The sequence below is a fragment of the Cyclopterus lumpus genome, chromosome 3, assembly GCF_009769545.1.
Source record: "Cyclopterus lumpus isolate fCycLum1 chromosome 3, fCycLum1.pri, whole genome shotgun sequence".
NCBI classification, from domain to species: domain Eukaryota; kingdom Metazoa; phylum Chordata; class Actinopteri; order Perciformes; family Cyclopteridae; genus Cyclopterus; species Cyclopterus lumpus.
The window spans coordinates 28,632,297-28,649,253 of record NC_046968.1 but is presented as its reverse complement, the minus strand read 5'-3'; the positions used below and the strand labels follow the sequence as shown (position 1 = coordinate 28,649,253).

General features: G+C 40.5%; 2 protein-coding genes across 2 annotated transcripts in view; both read left to right on the top strand.

Annotated features, from left to right (window-relative positions):
* Window positions 1-4,130: 4,130 nt before the first annotated feature.
* On the top strand, window positions 4,131-8,993 carry aph1b (APH1B gamma secretase subunit). Its single transcript, XM_034529784.1, has 6 exons — window positions 4,131-4,545; window positions 6,238-6,408; window positions 6,988-7,061; window positions 7,374-7,496; window positions 7,620-7,747; window positions 8,133-8,993. The coding sequence occupies exons 1-6, from the start codon at window positions 4,433-4,435 to the stop codon at window positions 8,298-8,300; spliced, it is 777 nt and encodes a 258-aa protein (XP_034385675.1). The 5' UTR covers window positions 4,131-4,432; the 3' UTR covers window positions 8,301-8,993.
* A 2,336-nt stretch (window positions 8,994-11,329) lies between these two features.
* otog (otogelin) overlaps window positions 11,330-16,957 on the top strand; it is a 48,729-nt gene continuing 43,101 nt past the window's right edge. The window contains exons 1-4 of the mRNA XM_034529809.1: window positions 11,330-11,464; window positions 12,587-12,644; window positions 13,572-13,629; window positions 15,225-16,830. Coding sequence (XP_034385700.1) covers window positions 11,389-11,464; window positions 12,587-12,644; window positions 13,572-13,629; window positions 15,225-16,830 — 1,798 coding nt within the window. The 5' untranslated portion in view covers window positions 11,330-11,388. The remainder of the gene's footprint in view (window positions 11,465-12,586; window positions 12,645-13,571; window positions 13,630-15,224; window positions 16,831-16,957) is intronic.

Below are 16,957 nucleotides of genomic sequence, written 5' to 3'. Positions count from 1 at the left end.
GTTCGGATATTTATACAAACATGAGGCTATAAGTTAGCAGTGTTCTAATATTTATACAAACATGAGGCTATAAGTTAGGAGTGTTCGGATATTTATACAAACATGAGGCTATAAGTTAGTAGTGTTCTAATATGTATACAAACATGATGCTATAAGTTAGGAGTGTTCGGATATTTATACAAACATGAGGCTATAAGTTAGCAGTGTTCTAATATTTATACAAACATGAGGCTATAAGTTAGTAGTGTTCTAATATGTATACAAACATGAGGCTATAAGTTAGGAGTGTTCTAATATTTATACAAACATGAGGCTATAAGTTAGCAGTGTTCTAATATTTATACAAACATGAGGCTATAAGTTAGGAGTGTTCGGATATTTATACAAACATGAGGCTATAAGTTAGTAGTGTTCTAATATTTATACAAACAAGAGGCTATAAGTTAGTAGTGTTCTAATATTTATACAAACATGAGGCTATAAGTTAGGAGTGTTCTAATATTCATACAAACAAGAGGCTATAAGTTAGTAGTGTTCTAATATTTATACAAACATGAGGCTATAAGTTAGGAGTGTTCGGATATTTATACAAACATGAGGCTATAAGTTAGTAGTGTTCTAATATGTATACAAACATGAGGCTATAAGTTAGGAGTGTTCGGATATTTATACAAACATGAGGCTATAAGTTAGCAGTGTTCTAATATTTATACAAACATGAGGCTATAAGTTAGCAGTGTTCTAATATTTATACAAACAGGAGGCTATAAGTTAGGAGTGTTCGGATATTTATACAAACATGAGGCTATAAGTTAGTAGTGTTCTAATATTTATACAAACAAGAGGCTATAAGTTAGTAGTGTTCTAATATTTATACAAACATGAGGCTATAAGTTAGGAGTGTTCTAATATTCATACAAACAAGAGGCTATAAGTTAGTAGTGTTCTAATATTTATACAAACATGAGGCTATAAGTTAGGAGTGTTCTAATATTTATACAAACATGAGGCTATAAGTTAGTAGTGTTCTAATATTTATACAAACATGAGGCTATAAGTTAGGAGTGTTCTAATATTTATACAAACATGAGGCTATAAGTTAGTAGTGTTCTAATATTTATACAAACATGAGGCTATTAGTTAGTAGTGTTCTAATATTTATACAAACATGAGGCTATAAGTTAGTAGTGTTCTAATATTTATACAAACATGAGGCTATAAGTTAGTAGTGTTCTAATATTTATACAAACATGAGGCTATAAGTTAGTAGTGTTCTAATATTTATACAAACATGAGGCTATGAGCTAATATGTATAGAAGTTTAACAGAGTTAAAAATACACTTTGTCATTTCTTATTTTCAATGTATTTTTTTTTTTTTTACTCAAATAAAATAATAATAATATATATGTGTGTATGTATATAATGTGTATATATACACTTATATATGTATATACATACACATATATATGTGTATACATTTATATATGTGTATCTATATATGTGTATATATATACGTATATATATGTGTGTATATATGTATATATATTTGTGTATATCTACACATATGTTTAGATATACATGTGTCTATATATACACATATATATATATGTGTGTATATATGTGTGTATATCTACACATTTATGTGTAGATATACATGTGTCTATATACACATATATATATAAATGTGTATATACATATATATCCACACATATATATACATATATATGTGTATATACCGTATATGTGTATATATACACGTGTGTATATATATACGTGTGTGTATATATATATGTTTGTGTATACACGCGTATATATATACACGTTTAAATATATATAATAATAATACATCGAATTTATATAGCGCTTTTCAAAACACACAAAGACGCTTTACATAAGCCATAGACATACAAAACTAAACCAAAAAAAGACAAACAGCAAACAAACAAACAAATTGAACATTTCAGGTAAAAAAAAAAGGTAACTTGAGAACCTCTGAGGAATGAGTCATATAGTGGAGGGTAGAGTACATTGGGTTAGCAGGTGAAGGGTTACACCTTGTTACACTTTTGTTATATATACATATATATATATATATGTATATGTGTATTTTTAAATGTGTGTATATATAATGTATATATATATGTGTGTATACTGTATACGTGTATATATATGTGTATATATACGTGTGTGTATATGTATATGTGTATCTATATGTATGTATATACACACATATGTATATATATATACAGTGTATATATATGTGTGTGTGTATATATATATGTGTGTGTGTGTGTATATATATATATATATGTGTGTGTGTATATATGTGCATGTATATGTGTGTGTATATATATATGTGTGTGTGTATATATATGTGTGTGTATATATGTGTATGTATATATATATGTGTGTGTGTATATATATATATATGTGTGTGTGTGTATATATGTTCATGTATATGTGTGTGTGTATATATATATATATATGTGTGTGTGTATATATATGTGTGTGTGTATATATGTGTGTGTGTGTATATATGTGTGTATATATATATATATGTGTGTGTATATATATATATGTGTGTATAATAATGTTCTCTTCGCTCATTGTTCTCTTTGCTCCTTGTTCTCTTTGCTCATTGTTCTCTTTGCTCATCGTTCTCTTTGCTCATTGTTCTCTTTGCTCAATGTTCTCTTTGCTCACTGTTCTCTTTGCTCATTGTTCTCTTTGCTCACTGTTCTCTTTGCTTAATGTTCTCTTTGCTCATTGTTCTCTTTGCTCATTGTTGTCAATGTTCTCTTCGTTCACTGTTCTTTTTGCTCATTGTTCTCTTTGCTCACTGTTCTCTTTGCTCACTGTTCTATTTGCTCATTGTTCTCTTTGCTCACTGTTCTCTTTGCTTAATGTTCTCTTTGCTCATTGTTCTCTTTGCTCATTATTCTATTTGCTCATTGTTATCTTTGTTCAATGTTCTCTTTGTTCAATGCTCATTGTTGTCAATGTTCTCTTTGTTCACTGTTCTTTTTGCTCATTGTTCTTTTTGCTCACTGTTCTCTTTGCTCACTGTTCTATTTGCTCATTGTTCTCTTTGCTCACTGTTCTCTTTGCTCAATGTTCTGTTTGCTCATTATTGTCAATGTTCTTTTTGTTCAATGTTCTCTTTGCTCATTGTTCTCTTTGCTCACTGTTCTCTTTGCTCATTGTTATCTTTGTTCAATGTTCTCTTTGTTCAATGTTCTCTTTGCTCATTGTTGTCAATGTTCTCTTTGTTCATTGTTCTTTTTGCTCAATGTTCTCTTTGCTCATTGTTCTCTTTGCTCAATGTTCTCTTTGCTCACTGTTCTTTTTGCTCAATGTTCTTTGCTCATTGTTGTCAATGTTCTCTTTTTTAAATGTTCTCTTTGTTCAATGTTCTTTTTTGCTCATTGTTGTCAATGTTCTCTTTGCTCATTGTTCATTGTTCTCTTTGCAGGAGAAGGCGACCGGCGACTGGAGGAAGAGCATCGAAGACAAGTCCGGGATGGGCGGCCGGAAGAAGATGTTCGAGAGCGAGGCGTAAACAGCAGCTTGTTGTTCTTCTGTTTACCAGTTTCATCCATTCATGTGTGTTATGTGAGTTTATGTTGCTGGCGATGTGCTTCAGTGATCAAATAAATAAATGGTGTGGCGCTTTCCTGGAGTTGATGAATTGTGAAATTGAAGAAGGTTCTTTATGGGTAAATCACAGTTAAAAGGTTTACTGAGGTAATCAAGAGAGACGTAATGCTTTAGGGCGGGGCTTCAAGGTGATTGACAGGTGCCTGCTGCCACCAGAGTCTCTAGTCACTTCTGTTCATCGGTTGCAAAAAAATCAATTTGGCGACAGCCTTAATTCCAGAAATAGAGGCTTCAAAACGTCTGTCCACAAACAACAGGTGACGTCACCATGGCTACGACTTATATCTGTGGATATTCTTTTTGCAACTTAATAAGGATCTCTGCAGTAGAGTGTTTCCACACTGGCACAATGGAGGTTCAATATCCAGAATATAACTTCTTTATAGAGTCATGAAAATAATAAATATGATTATCATTATAATAATAATAATTATCACTATTATTATTTAGACTAGCAACAATAACAACAACAACAACAACAAGAATAGCAATCATTCTTTAATGAGAAACCAGTCCTAAGCCCATGCTGTTACACGGTGCCGGACAGCAGGGGGCGTCATGCACCTTTTAACACTGGCCATTAAATTACAGGAGGGGTAATGTGACGTCACGAGAAGACCCCGTGACACGCTGCCGGAAGCAGAGCGCACCCGGAGATAAACCACCAGCAACAACAATAGCGGCTCGCCATTATTGAACATTTAGACACAGACATCCGTAAAACACACCTTTGTTTACGCAGCCGACACACGGCGGCTCGCTTCCCCCTCACGATGACGGCCTCGGTGTTCTTCGGCTGCACTTTCATAGCCTTCGGACCCGCCATAGCGCTCTTCCTCTTCACCATCGCCCGGGAGCCGCTCAGGGTCATCTTCCTCATCGCCGGGTGAGCCTCTCTCATCGTCAGTGTACTCTCACGTGTGTACACGACACTAAACACCAGCTAGGAGAACTGCAACGTCGCTTTTGTTTAGACCCTAGCCGGCTCGAGCAACGACGCTAGCTAGCTAGCTAGTTAGTTAGCTAGCTAGCTAACTAACTAGCTAGCTAGCGTCTTTGAGACGAGCCCACCGGTGTTACGGTTACACAGGCGGTGACCGTGTTAACTGGAGATGTAAGCAATGAAACATGTGATCTATGACGTATTGTTTATTTATTCAGTATAGTGGCAAACCCTCTCATAAAAAAGGATTTTAAACGCTGTTGTTTTTATTTATCCCAAATGGGAATCGCGTGTTCACAGGTTGATGAGGAGCACAGGCTCTAATTTGCCTGAGCTCAGCTTTGGTCCGAGGCACAGAGACTTTGGGTCTCAGCGGAGTCTAAGAATCCCATCACAAGACCCAGCAGCGCCCAGCAATTTGGTTATCAAAGGGACTCTTGGACTCAAGACGGTGGGGCCTCTAAGCTGGAGAGCCCTGGAGAAGGGCACAAAGACTTTGGGTCTCAGCTGAGTCTGCCCTCCGTGTTCCAAAAAGGTGCTCGGAGGCTCCAGGATTTGGCCTATGAGTTGATCGCTGATGCACCTCAGATCATTGACACCTCACCTCAGATCATTGACACCTCACCTCAGATCGTTGCTGAAGCACCAGCTCATAAATGGGATGAGCTGTTATGTTCTGGTGACACGGCTGGTGTTGGGTCTTAGGGAAGACTCGGCAGTGAAAATGTCCCAGGAGGACATGGAAGTTAAGTTACTTATCTTTAATGGACAGACATTAGAGGTCATGTTTGGCACAGTGTGTGTGTGTGTATATATGTATATATATATGTATATATATATATATATGTATGTATGTGTGTATATATATATATGTATGTATGTGTGTATATATATATATATATATATGTATATATGTGTATATATGTATATGTATATATGTGTATATATGTATATATACACATACACGTATATATATATATGTGTATGTATGTATGTATGTATGTGTATATATATATATATGTATGTATGTATGTATATATATATATATATATATATATATATATATATGTATGTATATATATATATATATATATGTGTGTGTATATATATATATTTATTTATATATATATATATATATGTGTGTATATATATATATTTATTTATATATATATTTATTTATATATATTATCTCACTTCACGAATTCTGACGACAGGAAAAGGAGTAGAGCGGACGTTCCCATTCACGGTGACGGAGCAGGGCGGTCAGAGCGGCGGCCATTTAGTTTGTATGTTTTCGAGTCACGAGTTCGGACGCGCGTAACATTTAATAACTTAGTGCTCCGTCCACTCTCTCGTCACAGCGTATGAAAGCACATTGCGACAACTTTGCTCAGCTAATCTTCTGTAACTAGTGTCGCACAAAAAAACATGGTGGAATTAGTTAACTAGCTAACCAGAGAATTAGCCAATAAGGAAACAGTCATGTGACCTGTGTTACAAAGAATTCCTTCCCGCCTGAAACACAAAGAATTGTGCTTCATCAATAACGATACCCGGATCTATCGGGTCGATACGGACTCCACAGATGACTCTGAATTGACGTCTTCTCCACGTGACGGTTTGTTCCCCCCTCAGAGCGTTTTTCTGGCTGGTGTCTCTGCTGCTGGCCTCCCTGGTTTGGTTCATCTCCGTTCAGATCAGCAACAAGGACAGCGCCGCCCAGCAGAAGGGGCTCCTGGTGTTCGGCGTGGTGCTCTCCGTCCTGCTGCAGGAGGCCTTCCGCTTCGCCTACTACAAGCTGCTGAAGTGAGTCCTCCAAAAGACGCCCGCGCTTTAGGGGCCGTCCCAGGGAATTACCCACAATTCACAGCGATGCGACGTTGAAGCCCGAGACGTAAGAAAAGAGACAAAAAACCCGTAAGACGTTCAAATCAGGGAGTACAAACTATTTTTTTACATGTCATTTAGCTTACAATAATGTTACATTCATACACTGTAGACACAGCTACAGGGAACAATTCAGGGTTAAGTGTCTTGCTCAAGGACACATCGACTAGGGCGGGGATTGAACCACCAACCCCCTGATTGAAAGACGGACCTACTAACCACTAACCCACAGTCACCCACTGTTTTTTAAATAAATAGATCAATCAATAATGCAAGTATCATTGTTAGTTGCAGCCCCTCTCCCCTTGCAATGTTAAAATGCAATTATTTTTTGTTTAATTTACTAGTTTACTAATAGTCCCAAAAGAACATAAATGCATAGGTTTCAGTCAAATGATGGAACACAGACTCGCCGCCTTCACGCCGACCGCTAACTGCGGCGAGTCGTCGCTGTCCCAAAAGTTTACACCCGCTAACAAAAAACTTGTTTTGTTTCAGGAAAGCGAATGAAGGCCTCCTCACCCTCAGTCAGGAGGAAACCATGCCGATCTCCATACGGCAGCTGGCCTACGGTACCGTTAGTCCTCACATCGTCTGTTTACCAATCAAACATTACCATGTGTCTTAAGCTAGGCTAAAGGCTAAGGCTGTACTTTGTCTTAAGCTAGGCTAAAGGCTAAGGCTGTACTTTGTCTTAAGCTAGGCTAAAGGCTAAGGCTGTACTTTGTCTTAAGCTAGGCTAAAGGCTAAGGCTGTACTTTGTGTCTTAAGCTAAGCTAAGGGCTAAAGGCTGTACTTTGTGTCTTAAGCTAGGCTAAAGGCTAAGGCTGTACTTTGTGTCTTAAGCTAAGCTAAGGGCTAAAGGCTGTACTTTGTGTCTTCAGTGTCGGGCCTCGGCTTCGGCTTCATGAGCGGGGCGTTCTCGGTGGTGAACATCCTGGCGGACTCAGTGGGGCCGGGAACCATTGGGATCCACGGAGACTCTCAGCACTACTTCCTGTCCTCGGGTACCGACGCAGTTATTGGGGTTAAAAAAAAGAAACTCCCCTTTTCCTCTGGGTTAGCGAGACCGAATCATTTGGCTTTGACTCATCAATCCTGCAAAGTGTAACTTTATTTCCTTTTCTCAGCCTTCATGACGATGGCCATCATCCTGCTTCACATGTTCTGGGGCGTCGTCTTCTTTGACGGCTGCGAGAAGCAGCGCTGGTGGGCGGTGGCTGCTGTCGTCGCCAGCCACCTCATCGTTTCCTGTCTGGTGAGTGTTGCCGGGGGGGAGGTTGTATAGAAGTCTATGTTTCATGTGTTAAAGCTGCATTCTCTCTACTGACCACCAGGGGGCGACTCCTCTGGTTGTATAGAAGTCTACGCTTCATGTGTTAAAGCTGCATTCTCTCTACTGACCACCAGGGGGCGACTCCTCTGGTTGTATAGAAGTCTATGCTTCATGTGTTAAAGCTGCATTCTCTTTCCTGACCACCAGAAGGGGGGGGCTCCTCTGGTTGTATAGAAGTCTATGAGAAAATGACTCTACTTCTCTTGATTTATTATTAAAATAAAAACAAACGTTAGTGTTTTTATAGCTGCAGGACTCTACTAAATGTGTTTTTTGTTCATGTTATGGTTCTCGTCTTCTCACGCAGACCTTCCAGAACCCCGAGTACGTCGGCAGCCTGGTTCCCACCTACGTCATCTTGTTCCTGATGGGCGTCTGGGCCTTCTACGCCGCCGGCGGCTCCCTGAGGAACCTCAAGCTCTGCCTCACCTGCAAAGACAAGGACTTCCTGCTCGCCAACCACCGGCCCAGATAACACAGCGGCACGCTGCGCGGTGTGCAGGACTCTCTAGCGCAAGATCGCCGAGTTCACACACACACACACACACACACACACACACACACACACACACACACACTGAACACAGCAAAGAAGCAGCGGTAACCGTCTGTTCATCAGCTGTTTAAACCTCAACATGTTAAGTCTTTAAAAACACAAACAAATAAAAGTTCCTGGAAGAAAAGCAACAAAAAAGATGATTTTGGTTCAATTTAGAAGCTCAGTATTTTTTTTTTATTTTTTATGATCAATTAAAAAAACAAAACACAATATTCCCGTGTGGCTGTTTGTCGGCTGGCGCTCTAAATCAAACCCACCTGAGATATTTCACATTCTGTACATATTCTTCAACTTTGTAGCGTCAAGTTTCTCAATTATGACGGTTTTTGTGTAAATATTTATGATTTTTAAATCCCCGATGTGTAGATAGTCTTCACCTGCTGTATCCTTTTTGATTTGAAACGAGGTTTACAGAAGACGGGCGTTTTGTTTTTATTCTGAAGCCATCGCGACTTTCTTTTAGTTCTTTAGATTCTTGATGCACCAATTGTGAAATTCTGGGCCAATTCAATGTTTAAAGAAAACAATTTCACAATATCTTTGTTGTTTACTTCCCCTTTTGTGCCTGGTATACATTTTCATCATAAAAGAAAACTGTTTTAAAGTTAATCAGTCGTCTAATATTTTGTGAAACAACCTTTTTAAAAGAGCCTAAAAGCCTTTCGACACAACATTACTTCTTCACAAAATACAGCATCTTAGTCTGTATTCTCTCTCCTGACCACCAGGGGGCGACTCCTCTGGTTGTATAGAAGTCTATGCTTCATGTGTTAAAGCTGCATTCTCTCTACTGACCACCAGGGGGCGACTCCTCTGGTTGTATAGAAGTCTATGCTTCATGTGTTGAAGCTGCATTCTCTCTACTGACCACCAGGGGGCGACTCCTCTGGTTGTATAGAAGTCTATGCTTCATGTGTTGAAGTTACATTCTCTCTCCTGACCACCAGGGGGCGACTCCTCTGGTTGTATAGAAGTCTATGCTTCATGTGTTAAAGCTGCATTCTCTCTACTGACCACCAGGGGGCGACTCCTCTGGTTGTATAGAAGTCTATGCTTCATGTCTTAAAGCTGCATTCTCTCTCCTGACCACCAGGGGGCGACTCCTCTGGTTGTATAGAAGTCTATGCTTCATGTGTTAAAGCTGCATTCTCTCTCCTGACCACCAGGGGGCGACTCCTCTGGTTGTATAGAAGTCTATGCTAAACCGACCATAGAGGTAAGCCTTAGGGGCGGGGCTACATGGTGATCAGTCTGTGGCCGGTACTGATGTTGAATAAAAATCAACGGTTAGACATTTTTAAGGCTAAATTCGAACATTTCATTTGAACACTTTTTTTTTTTGTTAGTTTTTTCCTAAACGAGAAGAAAAACACTGATTAAGACGTCCAATAAACTCAATGAGCAGAATCGTCTTCTCAAACCCACGATCATGTCGGTGTCTTTGAACGTTTCTCTGTTTGAAATGTTTGTTGTTTTTAGAGTCTTTCCTTCAGCTGGATGCAGCTCGTGGTGCGGTGGAACCGTCATGCACGTGTGTCACTAACGGGGTCGGTGACCCCGGTGACCCCGGGCTCACCTCGGCACGATGAAAGGTCCCGGTCTGCAGCAGCTAGAGGAACCGTCCGCTACAAATAAACAAACCCCACTAAAGGTCGTTAAAGTCAGAGATTTTTATTATTTATTTTTGCACAATTCCAACAATTAAAAAAAAAAAAATCACAACAGAGATAAATGAATTGAGTGCAGGAAGAGACAGAAAGCCAACTGGCCTTATTTGAAGCCTCTACCTATATAATATTTAAAAGATTACAAAAGTCAAGGAGATTCAACTCGTTTAGAGAGGAAGTTTTATGTCTATTTTATTTATAATTTGTTAATTATTGAATTCGGTCCATTTATTTTTATTTATAATATGATATTTGCCCCGAAGTTTATAGATGGACTATACAATTCTTAGCACATATTTTAAGTTAACTTTATGCATATTGTTACACGTCATACGTTTGTTGTCCGCTCTTGTGCTTTGGACTAAGTTAGTTGTGTTTTTTTAGGTCAAAGGTCACGGTAACCATGACTCAATAATTCATCTGCCAACATGACAATTTAACATAAAATGCCTTAAATGGTCAAACGGTGACTCAAAAATACTAAGAAAATAAAAGCTAAATTACAGTTGAGTAACAGCTGTCATTAGATTGAGATTACGTGTCATTACACAACCCGGTTCTACTCGTATCTGTTATTAAAATATTAGGTTACAGGTATTAATAATAATAGTGTGAGCGAAATTTAACGTTTTAATTTCGTTTCCTTTTTTTGGGGCCAAAATACAGTTTTTAACTATAAGGAAAGCTCTTATTGTGTATTTATTTTATACTAGAACGACACACTCTCTTTTAAAGTGTTAAAGTGATCATTTACCAAAGAAACATGTGAGTCTCAGAGGACGAAATGATAATTATGGAAAATAAAATAAGTTATGAACAATTGAGTGAACGAACTCACCTGCTGCGTTTCACGTTTATTTTTTTATTCCCTATTTATTGAACACGGTTTTCTTCTTCATTTTGCACGGTGACTTCCGGTCCCTCCACAAAGGGGCACTGTCCTCATGGCCAGCACCGCAGGACCACCTGTCGCGTTCAGGTCCACCTGTCGGGCTCAGGACCACCTGTCGGGCTCAGGACCACCTGTCGGGCTCAGGTCCTCTGCGCACCCCCATGTTTTAATAAAGGGTTTATTCAGACTCGTTATCATTTATTTACGTGGGGTAGTTCCAGTTGAATTACTCTCGGTTTCCGGTGTCTGTTGTGTGCAGTCAGAAGGGTCTGCGCGACGCCCCGCCCACCGGCCGCATAACTTATGCTAATGAGCAGGTGCGGCGGCTCTTAGAGGCGCGCGCCGGGCCGCTCGCGGATGATTCCGGATGGAGCCGCGCAGGGAGCCTCGGGAGTCCAGCCGGAGGGTTTTCACCAGGTGATGCTGTCCGGACCCGACTGACACGATGGATCCCTCTTCTCCGCGAGGCCGGAAGCGGCCTTCCCCCTGGCTGTCGGTGTGTTTCATCCTCATCTACCAAGGTGAGAAACACCTCAAAGGAGTTTTAGGATTAAAACCAAACGGGTCCGTTTATTGCAGTCACATTGACTCTGTTATTGGTTTCAGTCACATTGACTCTGTTATTGGTTTGAGTCACATTGACTCAGTTATTGGTTTCAGTCACATTGACTCACATTGACTCAGTTATTGATTTCAGTCACATTGACTCTCAGTTATTGATTTCAGTCACATTGACTCTGTTATTGGTTTCAGTCACATTGACTCTCTCAGTTATTGGTTTCAGTCACATTGACTCAGTTATTGGTTTCAGTCACATTGACTCACATTGACTCAGTTATTGATTTCAGTCACATTGACTCTCAGTTATTGATTTCAGTCACATTGACTCTCAGTTATTGGTTTCAGTCACATTGACTCTCATTTATTGGTTTCAGTCACATTGACTCTCAGTTATTGGTTTCAGTCACATTGACTCTCTCAGTTATTGGTTTCAGTCACATTGACTCTCAGTTATTGGTTTCAGTCACATTGACTCTCAGTTATTGGTTTCAGTCACATTGACTCTCTCAGTTATTGATTTCAGTCACATTGACTCTCAGTTATTGGTTTCAGTCACATTGACTCTCAGTTATTGATTTCAGTCACATTGACTCTCAGTTATTGATTTCAGTCACATTGACTCTCAGTTATTGATTTCAGTCACATTGACTCTCAGTTATTGGTTTCAGTCACATTGACTCTCTCAGTTATTGGTTTCAGTCACATTGACTCTCAGTTATTGGTTTCAGTCACATTGACTCTCAGTTATTGGTTTCAGTCACATTGACTCTCTCAGTTATTGATTTCAGTCACATTGACTCTCAGTTATTGGTTTCAGTCACATTGACTCTCAGTTATTGGTTTCAGTCACATTGACTCTCAGTTATTGGTTTCAGTCACATTGACTCTCTCAGTTATTGGTTTCAGTCACATTGACTCTCAGTTATTGGTTTCAGTCACATTGACTCTCTCAGTTATTGATTTCAGTCACATTGACTCTCAGTTATTGGTTTCAGTCACATTGACTCTCAGTTGTTGGTTTCAGCCACATTGACTCTCAGTTGTTGGTTTCAGCCACATTGACTCTCAGTTGTTGGTTTCAGCCCATCTTTCCTGGGGTGTTGACAGAGTCAACCTTTCTGACTGGAAGGAATTCAATAAGTAAGTCTTTAAATGTTTTTAAAATAGTTTTATCATATTGAAAATGGTTTCAGTTTTATGATTTTATTTATATATATATATATATATATATATATATATATATATATGTATGTATGTGTGCATATATATGTATATTTATATATGTATATATATGTATGTGTATATGTATATATATATATGTGTATTTATGTATGTGTGTATATATATATATATATATGTGTATGTGTGTGTATATATATATATATATGTGTATGTGTGTGTATATATATATATATATGTGTGTATATATATGTGTATGTATATATGTGTGTATGTATGTGTGTATATATATATATATATATATATATATATATATATATGCTGTTTATCTTCCCTCAAGTATAGTTTGATTCCCATATCTGATAATTAATACTAATAAAACTAATAATAACTAAATCATGTTATTGTTGTAACAAGACCTGAAAGGATCGGTTGATATTCAATTAAGAATCTTTACGTAAACAATTCTCAAATGTGAATATTTGCTTCCGTGAACGAGGACTTTATTTATTTATTCATTAAGTTATTTATAATAATATGTTGAATATTGCATTTGTGACCTTTGGTCGCATCAAAAATATAAAATAATTAATTAAATTTATTTAAATTATGAGGGACATTTTTCACTATTTAAAATGTTGTACAAAAATGTATGAACCAACCGATTAATGAATTGATTGATAAAATAGTTGGCAGATTAAATTGACCCGTTGCAGCCCTCGTAATTCATATTCAGGTGTTCCTTTGTCAGTAGTTCATCAAGGAACAGGTGGTGTTTGATTGATTGGTATTTTGGGGGGGGGGTTGGTTGGTGGTTTGGTTGGTGGGGGTCTTGTGGTGTCGGGGGGCGAAAGCAGGAACAAACCCGTCCTTGTTCTCTTTTCCCAGCAGCGACAGCAGCAGGATAAAGCAGCAGAAATGGGACACCGCTTCCCAGGGAGGGCAGGTAGGCCGCCACATTGACCATTGATGCTGGTGGAGCGGCTTCGGCAACACACGGCCGGAGATCACCGGGGAAAATAATATGCAAGAAAAGATCAAAACCGTCACCTCCGGAGATTTCATCCCAATAATTCATACGCAGCGTTTCAGTATAAACTTCCACAGACACAGATTTATAATTTATGCAGATGGGTGTATGTGTATATATGTGTACATACACATCTCTTCATGCAGTCCACCACATTACTACGGTAGCCCAGAAGGGACAAACCAAACATCGGCGGAAGATGGAGACTTTCACGTTTTCGAGTCGAGCGTCGCGGTTTTTCCTCCACGCGGGTTTCAGTTGGTTTGCAACCTGCAACCTCACTGCTGTTTTCAAAATAAACTTCTGTCTTCACAGGAAACTCAGTTCGGTTTAGGCCACAAAACTACTTATTTTACGTTCAGGAGAAGATCGTAAAATCCTTAGTTTGTGAAATACTTAGTTAGCTTTAGGCAACAGAACGTCTTAGTTAGGTTTTGGAAAAGATCGTGAAATACTTTGTTAGGTTTTGGAAAAGATCGTGAAATACTTTGTTAGGTTTTGGAAAAGATTGTGAAATACTTCGTTGAGTTCAGGAAAAGATTGTGAAATACTTCGTTGAGTTCAGGAAAAGATTGTGAAATACTCGGTTAAGTTTAAGTAAAGATCGTGAAATGTTTAGTTAGGTTTCGGAAAAGATCGCAAAATACTTTGTTAAGTTCAGGAAATGATCGTGAAATGTTGAGTTGAGACAACAAAAATACTTAGTTAAGTTTAGGAAATGATCGTGAAATACTTCGTTAAGTTCAGGACAAGATTGTGAAAGCCGACATGCGAGGGAGTCCCAGCAGCAGCAGACAGGAGCCGGGTCGGTGGTCTCTTCCGCTATCGGAGCCCCCGGCGGCCTGAATGCGGTCGCTGCTTTTGTTCCTTTTGGCTCGGAGAGGCGTGAGAATCCGCTCCAAACTTTTGGAGGTTAGGAAACGAACAACGCAATTAGCAGCGCAGGTCGCAGGAACGATCTACCTCGTGCCACCGCGTTTGACCGGCCCGGTATCCATATCTCCTGATGCTAATCAGCGATTAGCATCAAGACCCCCCCCCCCCCCTCTTTATTCTTCACCCTCGCCATCTGCTTTGTTCCAGCTCTCTGACGTGAAAGCCTCAGTTGGAGAGCTCAGGTATCCGGAGAGGCTCAAACTGTAGAAACAACGTTCCACTGACGGATTCTGAAAGACCACTTTCTATTTAACCAAATGCTAAAATATTCCAGGGTTCTAGACCTCAACCGGTGTGATCCCAACAAAAATTCTTTGGGTGTCTTACATTTTAATCAAATCTTAATTAATCCGTCACCCGAGAGCTGAGCTTTTTTTTGCTTGATTTTATATGGAATTAATTACACGAGGACTTCGTTTTGGTTTCTCCGGGCTCTCTTTGCCCAACGGTGCCAAGGCCCAATATGAAAATGATCAGATTTAATATATTTGGTTGGAAGAGACTCTGAAACATTGCTAGATAGGATCAGATTATCTGAATGGTTGAAATACCTGATTCAGCTTCTCTCCTTGAAGGACCTCCAGATGGCAGCTGCTGCGGTAGAAACCAGCTCGTCTTCCAGCCGGACCGAAGCGTCCAACCTGAGGTCCTCGAGCACGGAGAGGACACCCGCCTCCTCATGGGCCGTCAGCTCTGACCAATCATCGGCACCACCTCGTCAAACGGCATCCAGAACTGTGTCATCTAGCCAATCACCAGGCACCACGACACAAACCAGCCAATCACCAGGCACCACGACACAAACCAGCCAATCACCAGGCACCACGACACAAACCAGCCAATCACCAGGCACCACGACACAAACCAGCCAATCACCAGGCACCACGACACAAACCAGCCAATCACCAGGCACCACGACACAAACCAGCCAATCACCAGGCACCACGACACAAACCAGCCAATCACCAGCTGGCACGACACAAACCAGCCAATCACCAGGCACCACGACACAAACTAGCCAATCACCAGGCACCACGACACAAACCAGCCAATCACCAGGCACCACGACACAAACCAGCCAATCACCAGCTGGCACGACACAAACCAGCCAATCACCAGGCACCACGACACAAACCAGCCAATCACCAGCTGGCACGACACAAACCAGCCAATCACCAGGCACCACGACACAAACCAGCCAATCACCAGCCGGCAAGACACAAACTAGCCAATCACCAGCTGGCACGACACAAACTAGCCAATCACCAGGCACCACGACACAAACTAGCCAATCACCAGCTGGCACGACACAAACTAGCCAATCACCAGCTGGCACGACACAAACCAGCCAATCACCAGGCGGCACAACACAAACTAGCCAATCACCAGCTGGCACGACACAAACCAGCCAATCACCAGGCACCACGACACAAACCAGCCAATCACCAGCCGGCAAGACACAAACCAGCCAATCACCAGCTGGCACGACACAAACTAGCCAATCACCAGGCACCACGACACAAACCAGCCAATCACCAGCTGGCACGACACAAACTAGCCAATCACCAGGCACCACGACACAAACCAGCCAATCACCAGCTGGCACGACACAAACTAGCCAATCACCAGCTGGCACGACACAAACTAGCCAATCACCAACAATCTCAGCTGGAAAATCATTAAGCGGCACAACAACAGCCAGCCAAACTCCACCCAATACAGCACCAGCCAGCCAAACTCCACCAAAGAAGGCACCAGCTAGCCACTCTCCAACCAGCACAACAAAATCCAGCCAATCACCAACCAACCCAGTGCCAGTGCGCAATGCACCGGCCAAAATCGCATCCGACCATTCAGCAGGCAAAACCACGAAACCTAGCCAATCATCATCGAGCCAAACGCCATTAAACCAATCGACAACCGGCCCAAAAACAACAAACCAATCATCCTTCACCTTAACATCCAATCAATCACCAACCAGTTTAACAGGAGCTAACCAATCCAGAAACGGCTGGAAAACACCACACCACGACCAATCGCAGACCAGCTCAGTGTCGTCCAACCAATCACCGTCTGGTTCCCCGGGAAACGCAGTCAGAGGAGACGAGCGTCCAGCCAACTTTTCCCTGCTCGCCAGGCAGGTGAAGGAAGCCCTGAGGTCGTCGTTTCGTAGGATTCAAGGTACGTTCATAAAGGTCCAAACAGAGAATTCAATTCAAGCTTAAAGCCGCCATGTGACATGTTTTCATGGTAAAGAAGAAGAGAGAATGCTGGTGAAAGGGGAGGCGGCTTGCGTACCGCGTTCAGC